Source organism: Anabrus simplex, chromosome 2 (genome assembly GCF_040414725.1).
Source record: "Anabrus simplex isolate iqAnaSimp1 chromosome 2, ASM4041472v1, whole genome shotgun sequence".
NCBI classification, from domain to species: domain Eukaryota; kingdom Metazoa; phylum Arthropoda; class Insecta; order Orthoptera; family Tettigoniidae; genus Anabrus; species Anabrus simplex.
Genome location: NC_090266.1, coordinates 139,021,331 through 139,040,232, shown reverse-complemented (window position 1 = coordinate 139,040,232; position 18,902 = coordinate 139,021,331). Strand labels below are relative to the sequence as shown.

The 18,902-nt window shown below is 38.1% G+C and overlaps 1 protein-coding gene across 1 annotated transcript in view; it reads right to left on the bottom strand.

Moving 5' to 3' along the window:
• Positions 1-18,902, bottom strand: part of LOC136863940 (ribosomal protein S6 kinase delta-1) — a 336,430-nt gene that overhangs the window by 186,583 nt on the left and 130,945 nt on the right. Inside the window, exons 4-5 of the mRNA XM_067140388.2 lie at positions 16,845-17,014; positions 4,049-4,211 (exon numbers count right to left, since the gene is read on the bottom strand). Of these exons, the coding sequence (XP_066996489.2) occupies positions 4,049-4,211; positions 16,845-17,014 (333 nt within the window). The remainder of the gene's footprint in view (positions 1-4,048; positions 4,212-16,844; positions 17,015-18,902) is intronic.

Sequence of the window (18,902 nt, the reverse complement as noted above, 5' to 3'; positions counted from 1 at the left end):
TTAAGTTACTGTGCTTTTTTAAATTATTTTCGATTAATTTTATTGTTTTTTGTGTAGGTATGTTAGGGTACATGTTCGTTATATCGTATGATGCTAGACTATGGTACTGCTTGATTTCTAGTTTTTTGGTAATGTTGCAAAATTCTATAGAATTTCGTATTGTTTTCTTGGCTAAAAATGTGTAATGCCTTTTCAGGAATGTTTGAATAAACTGCGACAGTTTGTAAGTTGGGCTAGATCTATAGTTTATGATAGGTCTCATAGGTACATTTTCTTTATGAATTTTCGGGAATGCTTTTGCGGTCGGTAGTTTAGGGTTCATTATAGTTAACTTTGCAATTTCTTGTTGGTTTAAAAGAAAGTGAGTATTCTTCAACAAAATTTTCAGATTTTTTTGGATATTAGTGGTGGGGTCTTTATGTTTAATTTGAAAAGTACTATCTTGGAAACACTGTTTGGTTTTGGTTATGTGCTCATTTTTGTGTATTATGACAGTAGTGTTGCCTTTATCTGCTTTTGTTACTATTAAATTGTTCTGCTTGATTTTGTCTTTCAGTTTTTTTATATGTGCGGTACTGACGGTATTTCCGTTATTGTTATTATTATTAATCTTGTCAATGTATTGTGGAAGTTTTTTCTTTATTTCGTATCGGACTTCGTCTCGTAAGTCATGCAGGATTTTGTTCAGAGCGTTTTCAGTTTCCGTGACGACAGTCGCGATGTTTTGAAAGGTTGAAGTATTCCCCCAATTATTATAACGGAAGAATTTTACATTACTATAGATCAATACGCAAACCCAAATTATAACTTGAACGAAATTACAGATAAAGTTAATATCCTCTTTAATACAGTCATCCCGATTCTAAAACACACCTGCATAAAAATAGTTAAAAAACAGAATCCAATATATATCAAGGAACCTCCCGAAGACACGCCCAGCCATGCTCCACCTCTCCCAATCGCTACCCCTATTGAACCTCCACTTCCCCTCTCTACCAACTCTACCTCACCTTCCCCAATCAATACCCCTCATGCCCCTCCACTTCCCCTCTCCGTTACCGCAAGTACTAGCCCTAGACGTACACGGAGCAGTACACGACGTGCTCCCTAACAGTACACATTCGACCAGTCAACAGGATTATGTAAGTAAACACTTATTCCACACGTTCAAAAAAAAATTAGACATTCCACTGAGAAAATTCTTATACTTCATTCTTCTCTGTTCTCGCAGATTACTGAATGTCCAACAACAAAACTACAAAGAGGGAGCATCTGCACCTACTCAATATCTTTTAACGAGATTAGTACCAAGAAAACTAATGATACACCATAATATTTTCATGTTCATTATTCAACATTCTTAATCATATGAACTTAAAAGAAAAACAACATACATAGTTGAATATTCTAGAATGCTTGGTACAAACATATCTGTGAATGTACAAAATTAATATAATTCCAAAACGTACCACAAGAATCATGTGAACATTTTTTCGTATTTTAATGTATTATTTGATAAATTTTATTACATCCATATCATAGAATGTTCCAGAATGTTTAGCATAAACATACCAATGAATGTATAGAACGATTCACCAACATGGACTGAACTTCAAAGTGTACTTCAAGAACGCCATAAACATTTTACTTGTTGAAATTGTATTTCACCAAATTATCTACTACTCACAAACAGTACCGGTACACTAGAAATTTATGTAACACATACATGTCATAGAATTTTGACGCTTGTTTTTAAACCAGAAGATACATCATATCATTGTATATTTTATATATTGTATATTTTAATCTTATCACTCACATCATGTGACATTCTTCATTAGATTTAGTAATGTTTTTAAAATTATTTTAAGTTAACTTTAGATCTTATGACCAGCTGAAGATGACCTCTGTGAAGGTCGAAACCGGTACTGCTTAGTAACAAGATATAATAAAGTATTGATTAGGTGGACAGTACCCATTCTTTGTGATTATAGATACTAAGTATCAATACGGACATGAAACTGATAGATTACAACACCTGATAATGTATGCTGGGGTTACATCAAGAATCAGTGAGGAAGCAGCGGTGTGTTGGAACTGATGATCTGAAAAATGTGGTACGTGAAGCTTTCCTGAGAGACCCCAAGGATGTTGCTTAATATGAGCACCAGAACATGGGTGGCGTATTCAGCAATGCAGAGACCATGGAGGGACACATACGGATGTTTTAGATACTTAACATGTAAGAAGACCGGGCGAGTTGGCCGTGCGGTTAGACGTGCGCGGCTGTGAACTTGCATCCGGGAGATAGTGGGTTCGAATCCCACTGTCGGCAGCCCTGAAGATGGTTTTCCATGGTTCCCATTTTCACACCAGGTAAATTCTGGGGCTGTACCTTAATTAAGGCCACGGCCTCTTCCTTCCAACTTCTAGGCCTTTCCTATCCCATCGTCGCCATAAGACCTATCTGTGTCGGTGGAACGTAAAACCACTAGCAAGAAAAATAAATAAATAAACAAATAAGATGTAAGAAGAAATAAGTAAATAATGAGTATATGTACTTTTATATCATGTCAGTTTGAGTTTAATTTAATTTAATATATGGGGTACACAGACTTTGTGCGCTCCCTGTATAATACTAGCTTTAGCTTTCGTCCCCGTCGGTAACAATGATGCCTTAAAAGAATTTAGAGAAGAAGCTTGGATGAGATTTTACAAAAAAAAATTATTACTTCAATTTGAATTATGTATCCACCTAAGCCGAAGAGCCCAGGGAAGAAGATGTGCAATACCTCCTCCGCTATCCATGTACCCTGTGAAACCAATACGAGCCCACTATTCATAATCTATATCAGAGCAGGGGATTGAGTAGTGGTACAGCAGTCGCCTTGATAAAGAATACTGCAAAGTATTTGAAACATCAGCAACCTGTACATAAAATTAATATAATATCAAGACAGTACAACAAGGAAAAAGAACTTAATTTTAGTTAAATAGATGGTGTGTAAATACAGAGAAATACAGAGAAGGAAGTCCAAGAGAGGCTGAACACCTGGAATGAACATTTGAAAGCACACGGATTAACAATAAATAAATCGAAAACTGTTACTATGTCTGTCAACAGGCAGAAGAAGAAAGGAAAAATAATGCTGGAAGGTACACAACTGGAAACAGTAGACCAATATAAATATCTTGGGTGCATCATTTCAAGTGATAACAGAATACAGCATGAGATTAACAACCGCATTCAAAAATCAGCTCAGTTTTACCATTAAGTTCGAAACCTCCTCTGGAACGAACAAGTTCCCTTAAGATCAAAGCAGATTTTATTCCAATCATACTTCACCCCCATAATAACATATGGCCTAGAAACCTGCACAACAACCCAACAAGTGGACAGCAAACTACAAGCCGCAGAAATGAAGTTCCTACGAACTATGGTACAGAAGACAAAAAGGGACAGGGTAAGGAATGAAAGAATAAGGGAGCAAGCTGGTGTGTACCCATCCCTGAATGAAAAAGTGACAAGGGCCCGTTTGAAATGGTTTGGCCATGTCAAACGAATGGACGATGGAAGGACAGCAAAACAATGGCTACACACAGTCGTGGCCGGACGACCGGTAGGAAGACCTAGGAAGAGGTGGCTGGACCAAGTGAAAGAGGACATAGGAACAAGAGGAATCAGCTGGGATGTCGTCTTGAGAGAAGAGTGGTACATGGACAGACAGAAGTGGAGAGTGCTCGTAAACCACACCCGGGCAACTAGAGTGGAAAACTGATGATGATGATGAGATGGTGTGTAATTTACAAAACAAAAAACAAAAAAATCACCTCTGAATTTCAGCAGCAATATTTCACATTTCTTCACAAAACAATACCTCCTGATAAAAGATAAAATGTTTTGAAAAACTACATTTACTATTATGGAATTAAAATATTCTAAACAACTAGTCAGAATTTGATTTGTAATTCAATGTGGATCCCAGGTAAAGCTTCATCCAAATATGAGCTTATCTGGAATGTCATGTTCTTTAAAATTAATACACACCTGCAAAGGCGAGCTAACTCCACTAACACCACTGAGAGCAGAATCAGTATCAGTCAAGTTACTCTGTTCGTCAGAACTCCGGGAGCTCAAAGAAATAGAATCTGGCTCTTGTGGAAACTGCCAAGTGCCTCCCAGTTTAAGAAGCGGACCATCTCCATCAGCCCTGAAAGCAGTTTATATGATAATTAAGTACATTACTTCTTAACATGAGGGAGCATTTTGGAGAAAGGACACTATCATGTTTCAATTAATGTGTGGATACATTTTTGGGATAGTATTCTGAAATTGTGGAAAAAAAAAAAAAAAAAAAAAGACCAGAGTTACCGTACATGTTAACATGCTACAGTATGGAGCCAAGCTCTGCATTCAGGAGATGCGTGGGTTCAGGCCCCACAGTCGGCTGTCCAGAGAATACTTTTCAGTGGTTTCCCATTTTTCACTTCCAGGCAAATGCTGGGACAGTTCCTGTTAATAGGACACAGCCTTATCCTTCCACCACCTTAACCAGTTTCATTCACTGTCATTTATTTCATCTTCATTAGTTCCTCAAATGATGTTGGTGTCAGGAAAGGCATCTGGCCATAAAAATTCATCTGATATCATCCCCCAGCCTGTATCAATAAACAGAACTAAGGGGTAGACATACATTCTGAAGATTTGGTAAATTCATGTTTTCTAGTCTTAGGCTAATTGACTTAATTGCAATAATAAATAATCATGTATCACTATATGAGGTAAGGCAATAGAGGGACAAACTATAGAAAATCACTTTCAGGATTGCTGAGAGTGGAATGTTTTCCTTTGATTGTATAATCTACAATTTTTAGGGACTTATACCAGTAGCTAATTAATTAAAGCACCAATGATACAAACAGTTGGGAATAATGGCAAGAAAAAGAGAGAGAGGGGCTAACTTAAGAATACACTTGATAAATTAAACCGTACGCCTAAGCTAGCTTTGGTGGCGGGGTCATGTAAGATAAATGGAATAAGACAGGTTACCTAGAGATATAACAGACTTGGCCAACGACGATAAGAAAAGTAGAAGGAGACAAAGGCAATGATGGTAAGACTTTTTCAAAGATAAGAGGAAGGGAGAACCAAACTAGGTCACAGAGCTAATTACGAAGCATGTTTTTTAAGTAAGCACCATTTTTAAATATGGCTGCTGCATAACTTTGGTCATCGTTCAAAGCATGCATGCTCAGTACGTACATCTTTAGGCTAGCCACAAAGGTTATTACTGAAGCATTCGCCCATATTTACGTTTGTTTGTGAGTGCTAAAAATGCCTCTGACAATAAATGGTCCCGCCAAGTGTGAAGTATTACACGTGATAAAAGCACTGTAAGTGCTGTGATTAGTTTTCTCAATGGAAAAGACGTGAATGCTGTTGAAATTCATTGGCAGATTAGTAAAGTGCATGGAGAACACACTATGAGTGAAGAAATGGCAAGAAAATGGGTTAGAGCATTTAAAGAAGGCCGTACTATTGTCACGACGAGGAGCGTAGTGGGCGACCATCTGTCATTACTGACGACTTGGTGACTACCACTTGTTCCTGGACTTGAAAAAGCATTTAGGTGGTCAGCACTACGATGATGGATTTTTATGAGGATCGAATTCAAAAGTTCGTTTCAGGATATGACAAATGCCTTAATATGCTTGGAATTTATGTTGAAAAAGTAGTTTAAGGTACAGGCATACATGCAAAAAAAATATTAAAAGTTAAAAACTTCATTTTGTTCCGTATCGAACTGAGATTACACTGTTAAAATTTACATGAAGATTCCACCTATTCAATACTAAATATATGTCGTGCAAGATATTGGTTTACAACATGTTATTTATTTCTTCATAGTACCGGTTTCGACATGTAAGAATGCCATCTTCAGCTTAAAATTGCAAACTGGGAAAGTAACATATTATGTTACTATCAACAATATGCATACAATATAAAATACATATAGTGACAATTTCACACATAAAAATGAAAAGTAGGTAAAATATATGGTGGTATGTTGCAACGCATTACAGGCATTATAGTCTATGGTTGTGAAACTGTTGATGATGTTACACATTCAATGTTGGATTGATGATAAGCGAGTTTAAAATCTTCATGGACACATTAAAATGCCGAAGTAAAATTGAAGTCCACTCCTTTGTTGATATCGGTGAAGATATAGGTCAAAGTCCAGTAGTCTATATGATAATTATATGTTATAGCCAGCACTTAATAAGTGGTGGATAGAATATGGTTTTAGTTAGGCTGAAATTATCTCAGTTCAATTTGGATAGTGAAGCCTAAAAAGAAAAAGGAAAATGTGATTAGATGAAAAGATTACCTACTTGAAATGGGGCAAGACAAATTCGTGGTCGTGTGTGACGAAATATGGGACTCAGCTTGTGCAGAGTGCTTGATGTTTGTTATGTGAAGAGGAGATGTGGACTGAGCGTGTGTAGGCATGGATAAGTCGGGTATGTGGGAAGGGGAGGGATAATGGGTAGGAGGGCGGTGTTCAAGGCGGGTCAGGGGGACAGAGTGGTGGTAGAGTGCGACGCGAGAGAGTATTGTGCAAAGCGCAAGAGATCAATCGCTTATTCGCTTATTTTAAGACCATCATTAATTACAAACCTAGCCATTTATACAAACTAACCCAATTGATCCAGAGTTTGTTTAGTAAAAATTACAAATTCCTGTCGAACAAATCCGTAAAACACACTACTGAATTGATTAAAAAATTGGACAGTTTTAAAATACAACCCTTTCATACCATCCATTAATTTGATATCAATAACATGTACCCCAGCATCAATACTAAAAAACTCTTCCCCACAATCCATAATAACCTAAACACACATAGTGACGTAAGCAAACTCGAGATCCAAGACTTCATGAAGGTCATAAATGTATATATCAATAAAATGGATTGACTATGGGGTCACCGGCCTCAGGGAAATTAGCGGAGATATATACAGACTCCCTAGAACACATGCCGATTAACAATAACAACACCTTCTCGAATATACTATTTTGGTCCAGGTATGTTGACGATACTTTGGTTATTCTAGATGACAGAACAGTAAACACAACTACCACCCTTAACAACTTAAACAGTATAGATCCCCATATAAAATTCTGGAGTCCGAATCCAATAAATCAATAAACTTTTTAGATCTTACTATGCATAGACTACCCTCCTCACTAGAATACAAAATTTACAGAAAACCAACACACCGAGCTCGATAGCTGCAGTCGCTGAAGTGCGGCTAGTATCCAGTAATCGGGAGATAGTGGGTTCGAACCCCACTGTCGGCAGCCCTGAAGATGGTTTTCCGTGGTTTCCCATTTTCACACCAGGCAAATGCTGGGGCTGTACCTTAATTAAGGCCACAGCCGCTTCCTTCCCATTCCTAGGCCTTCCCTATTCCATCGTCGCCGTAAGACATACCTGTGTCGGTGCGACGTAAAGCAAATAGCAAAGAAAACCAACACAAACAGCGACAACCATCAGAAAAGACTCTACATATCCGCATACACATAAGTCGCTACTTATTACAGTATGGTAGACTAAGAGTTAAAAATACTGTTATTAAAAGAAATTCTAGAGAAAGAATTGATTACTATTCATTTCATCGCCAAATATAACGGCTACAACTCTTCATTTATAGAACGAATCATTAACAAATGTTAAAATTGACCAAAGTCAACATTAAGAAAAGAAAGATCAAACCCCGCCGTATATTCTACCTTCACCTTTAATGAAAACATACACAGTATAGTCAATGTCTTCAAGAAACACAATACAAAAATTTCATACAGAACCAACAATAGCATGGAGAGCATAATTCCAAGTCATTAAACAAAACCAAAATTTTTGCAATGTCAGGCATCTATCGCTTTAAATGCAGTAACTGTTTTACTTCATACATCGGGCAAACCGGAAGAAATTTTCAAATTAGATATTTGGAGCATGTCAATGCCATCAAGTACAATAGGTTCTCGGGAATAGGCCAACACATTCATGACTCAAAACATAGTTTCAGTACTATAGATCAAGACTTAGAAATTCTCAAGAACATAAACAAAGGCCTCTTACTTGACATTACAGAAAACCATTTCATTCATCAATTTTTCAACCCCAATTTAAACCTCAATGAAATTTCAGATAAACCTAACATCTTGTTCGACTTTTTAATCAAAGTCTTTAAAGGCATTAAATTCACGAATAAGCAATCGATCTTTTACGCTTTGCACAATACTCTCTCACGCCGCACACTACCACCACTCTGTCCTCCTTGACCCGCCTTAAACACCGCCCTCCCACCCCTTATCCCTCCCCTTCCCACATACCTGACTTATCCATGCCTACACACGCTCAGTCCACATCTACTCTTCAGATAACAAACATTAAGTACACTGCACAAGGTGAGTCCCATATTTTGTCACACACGACCACGAATTTGTCTTGCCCCATTTCAAGAAGGTAACCTCTTCATCTAATCATGTTTTCCTTTTTTTTTTTTAGGCTTCACTATCCACACTGAACTGAGATAATTTTAATCTAACTATTAACTTATTAAGTGCCGGCTATAACATATAATTATCAGAAGACCTTGCTAATCCTATAGACTACTGGACTTTGACCTATATCTCCACCGATATCAACAAAGGAGTGGACTTCAATTTTACTTTGGCATTTTAATGTGTACATCAAGATTTTAAACTTGCATATTATCAATCCAAACATGAATGTGTAACATCATCAACAGTTTCACAACCATAGACTATAACGCCTGTAATGCGCTGAAACAAACCGCGATATATTTTACCTACTTTTCATTTTAATGTGTGCAATTGTCACTATACGTATTTTATATCATATTGTACGTATATTGTTTATAGTAACATAATATGTTACTTGCCCAGTTTGCAATTTTAAGCTGAAGATGACACTCTTATGTGTCAAAACCGGTACTATGAACAAATAAATAACATGTTGTAATCAAATATCTTGTACGACATATATTTAGTATTGAATAGGTGGGAACCTTCATTTAAATTTTATCAGTGCAAAAAAAAAAATTGTTTAAAAAATTGCATTACCTTCTTTTCTATGTCAAAACGATACTTATTTAATAAACATGCCTTGTACAAATAGAGAACTGTAGAATGCTTACAAGAGTTTATTCACAGAGGCTTGCAGACTGAATGCTAGTAAAGTAAACTCATGTCCTCATCCCGAGGTGGTGCAGCTCTTCTCAGGCACACCCGCAATGAAGGTGAGCTGCATGTACAATTTCAACCATATACCAGCCCTCCTGCCATTCTTAAATTTCTGGCAATACCTGTATTCGAACTCAGGCCACCAAGGATGGGAGCTAATGGTGCTAACCGTTACGCTACGGAGGCGGACATACTAAATGCTGAGGAAGGCATAGCAGTTTGAAATGACAATGTATGTATGTATGTATGTATGTATGTATGTATGTATGTATGTATTATTGTTTATGAGAGAGATATATATGCTCCTGTGGTAGTAGTTGCATTTGCTGCTGAATGGACTAAGATTGGGAATTGGTTGTGGAATAAGTTACCATCCCAGCAATTGCCTCAATGATGAAGTACCAAAGGCTATGGAAATATCACTTCCAGGATAGCCAAAATTCTGATTTTCCAACTCTTTCCTCAACTGTGTTACCTCAGATTGTGTGCACCCTGTTCTAGTCCTTATAATCAGTATTAAAGTTGTGGCTGAGTAATGAATTAAACCTGAGTCGTGCAGAAAGCTATACCGGCAGCAGACTTACTACCAAAATGAATAATCCTTTATCATTATACAGGTTAGTGTAAAAGGGGGATACATTTTTCCGTATGCTTTCTTCAATAAACATTCCATTTTCTCCACACTTACCCTGTGAACCACGTGACCATATCAGGCTTGTATGCCCAATGAAGCAGACAGAAAAGCCCTTGGTTCAATTATATCAGACAGGTATCATTCAGAGATATCTCGTGATTTGGGGTATTCAGGGCTTAATCCCACACAGAAATGACTATTTATTCATTATAATACAAGTTCAATCATTATAATATGGTAGTTTAAACAATCTTGTTTGCTTTAGATTTTACCTGCTGGAGATACTAGATCATAAATATAGGTCACGCCATCTAAACTAGGGCTAAGAACTACTAGCCCAGAAAAGCTAGATACTCTTTCACATGCAGGTGGATGAAGGAATATTGTCTGACTTGGAAGAGGGATAGGGGCGAAAGGGGGAGGCCTTGAAATGATCTCTCATTTGGGGCTAGCCAAGTTCTGCCGCACTGTGTGGACTGATAATATTTTTCGTGCAGTGCGAAACACATTAGTAGTATTACATTGGTCTCATTACTGAAGAATCCATTGCAAATGTTAAGTGACAAAGATAAACTTAATGTCTAACAGTTACAACTGGAATACAATACAAAGATACAAATACTGTACAATACAGTGAAACTTCGTTAGTGCGTTCCTCATTTACACACTGTTCCAGCTTAGCACGTCAGAAATTCGAAGTCCCGATTCTCATCGTATTATATCTACATTTTAAAAAACTCACTTATCACATCGCAAATATTTGCTATTACCGCTTAGTACGATCACATTTTTCCTAGACCTGAAAATGTAGCTGTATTTGTCATCCCTTCTGAAAGAAATGCGATTTCCAACTCGGGTAAGAGCCGTCGCCACAGTTGCGTGATTATGGGAGAAGGCCTTTCTGAACTTCAAAGGATAAGTTGCACTTTCGGGAGGCAAGCCGAGCCTCAGGAATGTTCAGTTTTGCTTGCTGGTTAGCAGCGAGATAGCTGAACAGCAGAGCGAGTCTCTCTGTGCTTGTATTTCACACTCCATTCAGGAGGTAGAAATGTATTTTGTGTTGAGTGGGACAGTGAAGTGTAGCAAATATTTGCCACATGATACGGTACCCTATATCTGGATTAGGAACATAATCGAGTGAAATTGACCAGCATGGTGCATATTTGTCTTTTTTTTTTTTTTTTTTTGCTAGGGGCTTTACGTTGCACTGACACAGATAGGTCTTATGGCGATGATGGGATAGGAAAGGCCTAGGAGTTGGAAGGAAGCGGCCGTGGCCTTAATTAAGGTACAGCCCCAGCATTTGCCTGGTGTGAAAATGGAAAACCACGGAAAACCATTTTCAGGGCTGCCGATAGTGGGATTCGAACCTACTATCTCCCGGATGCAAGCTCACAGCCGCGCGCCTCTACGCGCATGGCCAACTCACCCGGTGTATATTTGTCTTGTGATAGCCTAGTTATGGATATGGAAAATGTAAAATTCCTTATCAATGAAGACAAAATTAAAATCTGTCAGAAAGTGGACTAGCATAAGCGCGCAGAGGTCATGAATGTTGAAATTCGCACCTTCAGTTTCGACTCGATCACTCAAGTTGGTCGAAGTTTTGTTCAATTCAAAATGGCGGACAAAATCATTCCTCACAGTTGCACATGTTGAGTGTAACCTCCAATTAACCGTCTAAGAGTGTGAACATAAAATAATTTTTTTTCTTCACTATTTGTTTTACGTCACACCGACACAGAAAGGTCTTATGGCAATGATGGGATAGGAAAGGCCTAGGAATGGGAAGGAAGCGGCTGTGGCCTTAATTAAGGTACAGCCCCAGCATTTGCCTGGTGTGAAAATGGAAAACCATGGAAAACCATGGAAAACCATCTTCAGGGCTGCCGACAGTGGGGTTCGAACCCACTATCTCCCGGATGCAAGCTCACAGCTGGGCGCCCCTAACCGCATGGCCAACTCACCTGGTAAAATAATATTTAATAACCCACTGCTCCAAAATAAAATGCTTCTACTAACATGTTTTTTAGAAACATCTGTAATAATACTTCGATATTTTTGTTGGCCCCTGTGCACATGTTTTCTTATTTGTTGTCTGGTGTTTTTCACACCTTTCAGTGTACCGGTACTTGTTATTTTATAATCCCCAGCAGAAAAGGTTTTCATATTTGTTCTTTCGTGTTTTTCACACCTTTTAAAACTTTCCTCTCATCTTCAGAAATGGTTCATAGGCCTATAGTTTTCACTGTACCCAGGGATACACATCAGAAAAAATCGTATCTAGTGTTTCCATATCCCTGTTGGATAGTTTATATTCATATATTCATTAGTATGTTTTCTCGCTTAACACGTTCTTTTTCCTTGTCCCCTGCAGACACGTCTTAACGAGGTTTCACTGTATTTCAATCCCAACTGGTGCACTAGAACAGTGTTGCAAAGTTAATAAGAATAAGAAATCACTGTTTCATTTTAATTGTTCACTCTCTGGCAGTTGCACTTCTTCATATATTAACAGCATGAGTAACCCGATGTATACTATGTATTTTGAAAAGATCTAATGTATGTAAACTTGGGTTTTTTCAATTTGGAAACTTGCTTAAATTTAATTTGTTTGCCAAGGTAGATGAACTATTACAGATAGATGAGGAACCAGGATTGCAACTGGTCATCATAATGAACTTATTAAAAAAGTCAAGAGGACCGCATTTCACTACCAACAGATTTTTTTTTACAATTTGATTTACATCGCGCCGACACAGATAGGTCTTATGGTAACGATGGGATGTCAATACCAATATAAATGGTCCGTTATTTGACATTATAAATTTTCCAGCTAACTCATTCCTGGTTGCCAGCGTTTCGCCCCCGTGTGCTAAGTTGGGCTCATCAGTTGGTACATAGCACACCCACCAAGACGCATGGCTAGTACATACCATGGAGGGCACTGCATAGGCTACTTGGAGCCACCGGCAGTGCCAATGCACTGTGAGAGACTTTATCTCTTATCAAAAATTGATGCCTGCTTGGCCATCAGTTCATTATGATTCCCATAGGGAACCAACATCTACATCAATGATGGGATAAGAAAGGACTAGGAGTGGGAAGGAAGAAACTGTAACCTTAAGTAAGGTGCAGGCCCATCATTTGCCTGGTGTGAAAATGGGAAACCATGGAAAACCATCTTCAGGGATGCAACAGTGGGGTTCAAACCCATTATCTCCCAAATGCAAGCTGATAGCTACATGATCCAAACCACACAGCCACCAAGAGATTTCAACAACAATGTTATACAAAAGTTCAATGACAGAAGAATTGGCGTGTTGAATTTTCTTTGGGAGTAAAAGTAATGTAATGGAATCATTAACAATTTTCATTTTCTGCGGGACTTTTTCTAATATTAGCTCTAGATAAATTTTAGGTCACAAGATGCCACAGGTATCACTCGAGACCAGATTAGTACTTCACTGAAAGGGGGCAGTATTTTCTCCGACCATGCCCCTCTTACGTCTGTGTCACTAATATGAGCTTTGTTCGGGTATGTCATGCTTGACTGTGCGGCTTCTGTTACCTCCTTCTACTGGAGCCTTATGTCCTGTCCCAGGTATATTCTACTGGCATTGTCTTAACACGAAGTTTACAATTTATTAAAATTCGTATCCACCTTATTCAATACATTAAAATGTTGTTAAGAAGAAATTACAACATATATTTTATCAGAACTAGTTTCAACGCCTTATTTTGCGTCATCATCAGCTGAAATACATTCTAGGAAATATTTGGCAAACATATAAGTTTATCTACGTCACATACATTTCGCAGGGAACTGTGCTCTGCATCCTCATAAGAAATCTCGACAATCCACAAGAAAGGCTTCTTAAACAATGACACTTTAAATTGGACGTTATAACAGAAGTGGAAAATGGTACGTTCATTCGCCACCAGATGGCCCCAGGATGTGGCAACACTAGCGTTCAAAGCGGAAGCTGACCGAACCATCACAATCAGTCTAAGCGGTTCACATAACGTGTTTGCGTAACACATCACATTGGCAGGTGTATGGCATAGACACAAGCCTGGAATGAAACATCTGGCGACGAGGAACTCCTTTGCACCATCTCATTTGATGTGATATATTGGTATTACTACGAATTGTAGGTTTGTGGACATGCTGGTCGAAAGGGGCGATGTTAGAGTTGTGTGTAAATAAGCATATTGATTATTCATTTTAAGGTGAAGTTTCTTGGCTTTCAGCAAGAGTGACTTGTTGTGTTATGATCTAAGGCCTGCTAACAACTGTCAAGTTCTTTATGCGCAGTATTAACACTGGCATTTATATGGAACCTCTCTCGCATAAGGTCTCTTCCTATACACGTGGTACTTATCAGGTTGTGGTTGTAACATATTCATTTCCTCAGTTTGCATTTGGTCTTGTTGTCCTGGGATAATTAATTCCACTCGAATGGCCGACAAATCTTTAATTTTCATGACCTTGAGTGCCATCGGAGTGTTTGCAGTATCTAATCTAAACAGAATACCATCTAACATTTGCAGCTACAAGTATCTCCTATACGTGATTACCTATATGTGATTACCTGAATCAACTCTTGCTCTGGAATTGGTGAATCTAAAAGTTGTATTTTCCTTAACTGTAAAATAAGACAGTCAGTGTACCTGGACGTATTAATGGAAGTTTTATAATTCTTGGAATATAGCTCTAGCCTGATGAAATGTTGCACACCTCTGGATTCCAAAATCAGTTTAACAGAGCCTCTTTAAATTCCCTGAAGTTGCTAAAACTGCATCTGAAGGCAGAGCACCAATTTAAATGAGAGAGAGAGAGAGATAATGAGGTAGGGACAGGGTGAAACCCGATATTGGCACATAGCCTACTCCTGTTAAAAAACACCAAGAGTTTTACTCAAGTCTTAACGTCCCCATACAACGAATGAATCACCATCAACAGCATATTATGCCCTTGCACCGTATGAACACTGTGGAGAGATTTGAAAATGAAAGGCTCTCAGTATGCAATTTAGTGATTAGAAATTGTATACCATTACCTCTCCTAACCTGCCAGCCAATATTCTGATGATGAAAATTTTTTCCACCAATGGGACTCAAACTAGCCATCCATGTTGTCAGACCATGGAGACTTGGCATCTAAACAATCACAATCATGGCCACCAGGTGGGTTAACAGTGTGTTGATTCTATGACACTTGAGGACTTTACTGGTATGTTCCGATTTAGATGGCATGATGTGCATATAGCCTGTTTTTATCGTATGGGTAGTTTTTTGTTTTTTGTGGTATGAAGACCAAGAGGCTCTTAGGATTCCCTGTTGATTATCTTCTTCTTTTCCTCCCCTCCCCTATCCTCTCAAAGTAACAAAGTTGTATTCTGTCAGCTGTATTCTGTCTCTTCTCCTCAATAGAAGTCATCATCATCATCATCATCATCATCATCATCATCATCATCATCATCATCATTTTCCAACTCCAGTTTCCTGGGTGTGGTGTACAAGTGCTCACAATCTCTTCCTGTATGCATACATCCTCTGTTCCAGGGCATCTTCCCATTTGAGACCTCTCTCCTCCACATCTGAGTTCACTATGTCTATCCAGCATTTCCTTGGCCTTCCTCTTGGTCCTTTTGACGATGATGTTTGTTGTTTAAAAGAGGCCTAACATCTAGGTCATCGGCCCCTAATGGTATGAAATGTAATGACAATTTAAAAGTCCAAAATCATCAACTGAAAAGTAGCATAGATCGTGGTATTCCACATATTATGATACTACTCACAGGTACTGTAATACGCACATGTACCGCAGACCTATGGTGTTTCTCACGTTGCAGCGCCACGTACAAGCAACGCAAAATTATGGTGTTCCTCACATAGGTGTACTAATCACAAGGACTCATACTATCTCGTGATGTTCCTCACATAGTGGGTACTAATCAGAGGCAACGCAGACCCACGGTGTCACTCATATAGTGATACTAATCACAGGCAACGCCCACACCCGTGGTGTTTCTCACATATTGGTACTAATTACAGGAAACGTAAGCCCATGGTGTTCCGCATGTAGTGGTACTAATCATGGCTACTCTAAACCCCATCCTAATTCACACTCTGTTGCTACTAATCACAAACATAGTGGTACTACTTGCAAGTAAAGACGACTCATGGTGTTTCCCGCGTGATGGTACTAATTACAAGTAGCCTCATGGTTCTAATTCGCCCCTTGTAGTCGCCTCTTACGACAGGCAGAGGATATCGCGGGTGTATTTTTCGTCTGCATCCCCCACCCACAGGGGGATGTGTGTTTGGTCTGCAAGAGCTATTTTATTTCACTCAAGTCCGCCGGCAAGCCAGTTAGGACCCCCACTACCCGCCACCTGGGACGCGCCATATGGGAGTATCACCTCTCCCCTTGCAATGCCCGCATAGTAGGTTCGTGGCCTTGGTCCTTTTCCTATGACAGAAATGCTGAAGTATTTTCTGGCAGGTCTCTCACTCTTCATTCTTATAATGTGCCCATACCACTGAAGTCTACACTCCTAAGTTGAAGTACCAACCAAAAATCATAGACAACTTGATGGCTTTCCCTTTGAGCGAGTTCTCAGCGATGTTCTTAACTGGTAAATCACCGCGTTCCCTGAGTATTATTCTCCTCGGTTGCATTCAAAATAATTATAAATACTACTTCTCTTCCAGCACAGGTACTAAAATTTTATCCTTAAGAGTCAACGACCTCTAATGGTGGTACACTATGTGCCCACCACTGTACTGAGTTTTAATACATCACAGAATTTCACACATAAAAGCACAAAAATGATGTTAAACCCTAGTGTTATCACTTCTGTTATACACCATACTAACCAAGAAGAAGTACCAGATAAAACAATAAGCAAGAAAATAAAGAACTCTCACCCTATCTTCTTAGATCCCGAATCACCAGAATTCACATCACACAAGGTTGCTGGATAATAGTTATCTACAGGCTTAGGATCAGCTGCAGTTCTGCTGTCTACAGAAATTTTTATAGGAGTGGTTCTGTTTTCTTGAGCAGATTCAGTGCTTTCAATGACTCTGTAGCCTGACTGCAAAATATAAAAATGAAACATTGCTTAATTTGCATCACTGCATTAGTAATAGATACAAACACAACAATATAAAATCATCAATGACCACTACTTTTTGCCTCCATAAACACTAGGTAGTGGGCATACAACCAATAACATTATTGTTATATTTGTGTGGAACAGCAGAAAGCATATTTTCAGTTTCTACTGAAGCTAACTTTAGTTTTCATTCCAATTATAGTATAGAGATATATTAAGAATGGTAAATGACTATAGATACTATGATGATGTTACTTACCCCTCGCTACCTCTTGCCGCATAGAACTCCTGCCACTCGCCGTTTCGTTCCATAACCTGCATCACTCAGCACTCTCACGCTATGAACTTACAACTGTACAAATGGCCTACTAACCTCGGCCCCTCTGATGTTATTGAGTACAATTCTACAAGATTCTTTAATTTTCAGATTTTGTGTTACCCCCATTTCCACCCCGCCTTGAGTACTATAAATTGACCATCCTCTCACCCAAACTTTGAGTTCATCTTCAGCTATGGTAACAGAGTTGAGGTAGAGCTCAGACTTTTAAACAGGGATTCATTCTTTCATTCATTCATTCATTCATTCATTCATTCATTCATTTGGAAACCAAAACAATAAGGGGCTGAATTACAGAGTTCCACAATGAAAAATATATTTACAATGGAGTAGCACAATGCAAACATTTAAAAAAATGAAAGAACAATGAAGAAAAATCATCTAATATCAAAAGAAGTGGAAGAAAACTAAAAACTAATAAAATAACTCTAGAAACACAACAATTAACAAAAAACATAAAGGCAAAAGAAAAGAACAAGGAGAATTATAGATTGATTATTATTCTCCCAATTACTATCATTACCTTTATAAAGATAGGAACTTTCCACGTAATCAGTACTTTATTTTGTCTTATTAATATACAGGACCGGCTTCAACCTCTTTTGAGGTCATCCTCAGCTGGTCATCTATATATATATAAAATCGGAGTTTTGTCTGTACATTGCTCAGAATTTGAAAAGAATAGTATTTCTGTATTGGTCATGTCCACAGTAACAAGGAAATGCACTTTTTACTTTTCCGTAATTTCTGTCTGTCTGTCTGTCTGTCTGTCTGTCTGTCTGTCTGTCTGTCTGTCTGTCTGTACTCGCATCACTGGAAAAAGGCTAAAGAGAATTTAATGAACATCGGTATGAAAAGTTGGGGAATAAGTCGCTACAATCTAAGCCCTAAATAATTTTATTCACACTGATAGAAATGGTAGTTTAGGGGAAGGCCTAAAATTTAATTTTCAAATATTAATGTTATTAGTGGTCCTATACTAATAAAAATTGGTATGCAAAGTCGGGGAATAAGTCGCTACAATCTAGGCTATAAATCATTTTATTCACACTGAGTGAAGTGGTAGTTTAGGGGAAGGCCTAAAATGTAATTCTCAAATATTTATATTATTAGTGGTCGTATTGATAAATACTGCATAACCAAAGTTACATAGAATTAAATTTCCGACCATTTATGTTTTATACATTTTTACCGTACCGGCTATGATAACACACATATTCATGAATTTGTATTTTTGTTGCTAAGTCCATATTCGACCTCGAGCCACGAGAAAATGGGTTAACAGAATTTAATGAAAATCGGTATATAGAGTTGGGGAATAAGAAACTATAGTCTAAGCTATAAACAATTTTATTCACCCTGGATGTAATTGTAGTTTAGGGGTAGGGACCTAAAATTTAATTTTTAAATACCTATGTTTTTGGTCCCATCGAAAAGTACTACATAACAAAAGTTACAGAGAATAATTTCCAATCATTTATGTTTTATTCGTTTTACCGTACCGACTATGATGAGTGGTATTTCAGAGTC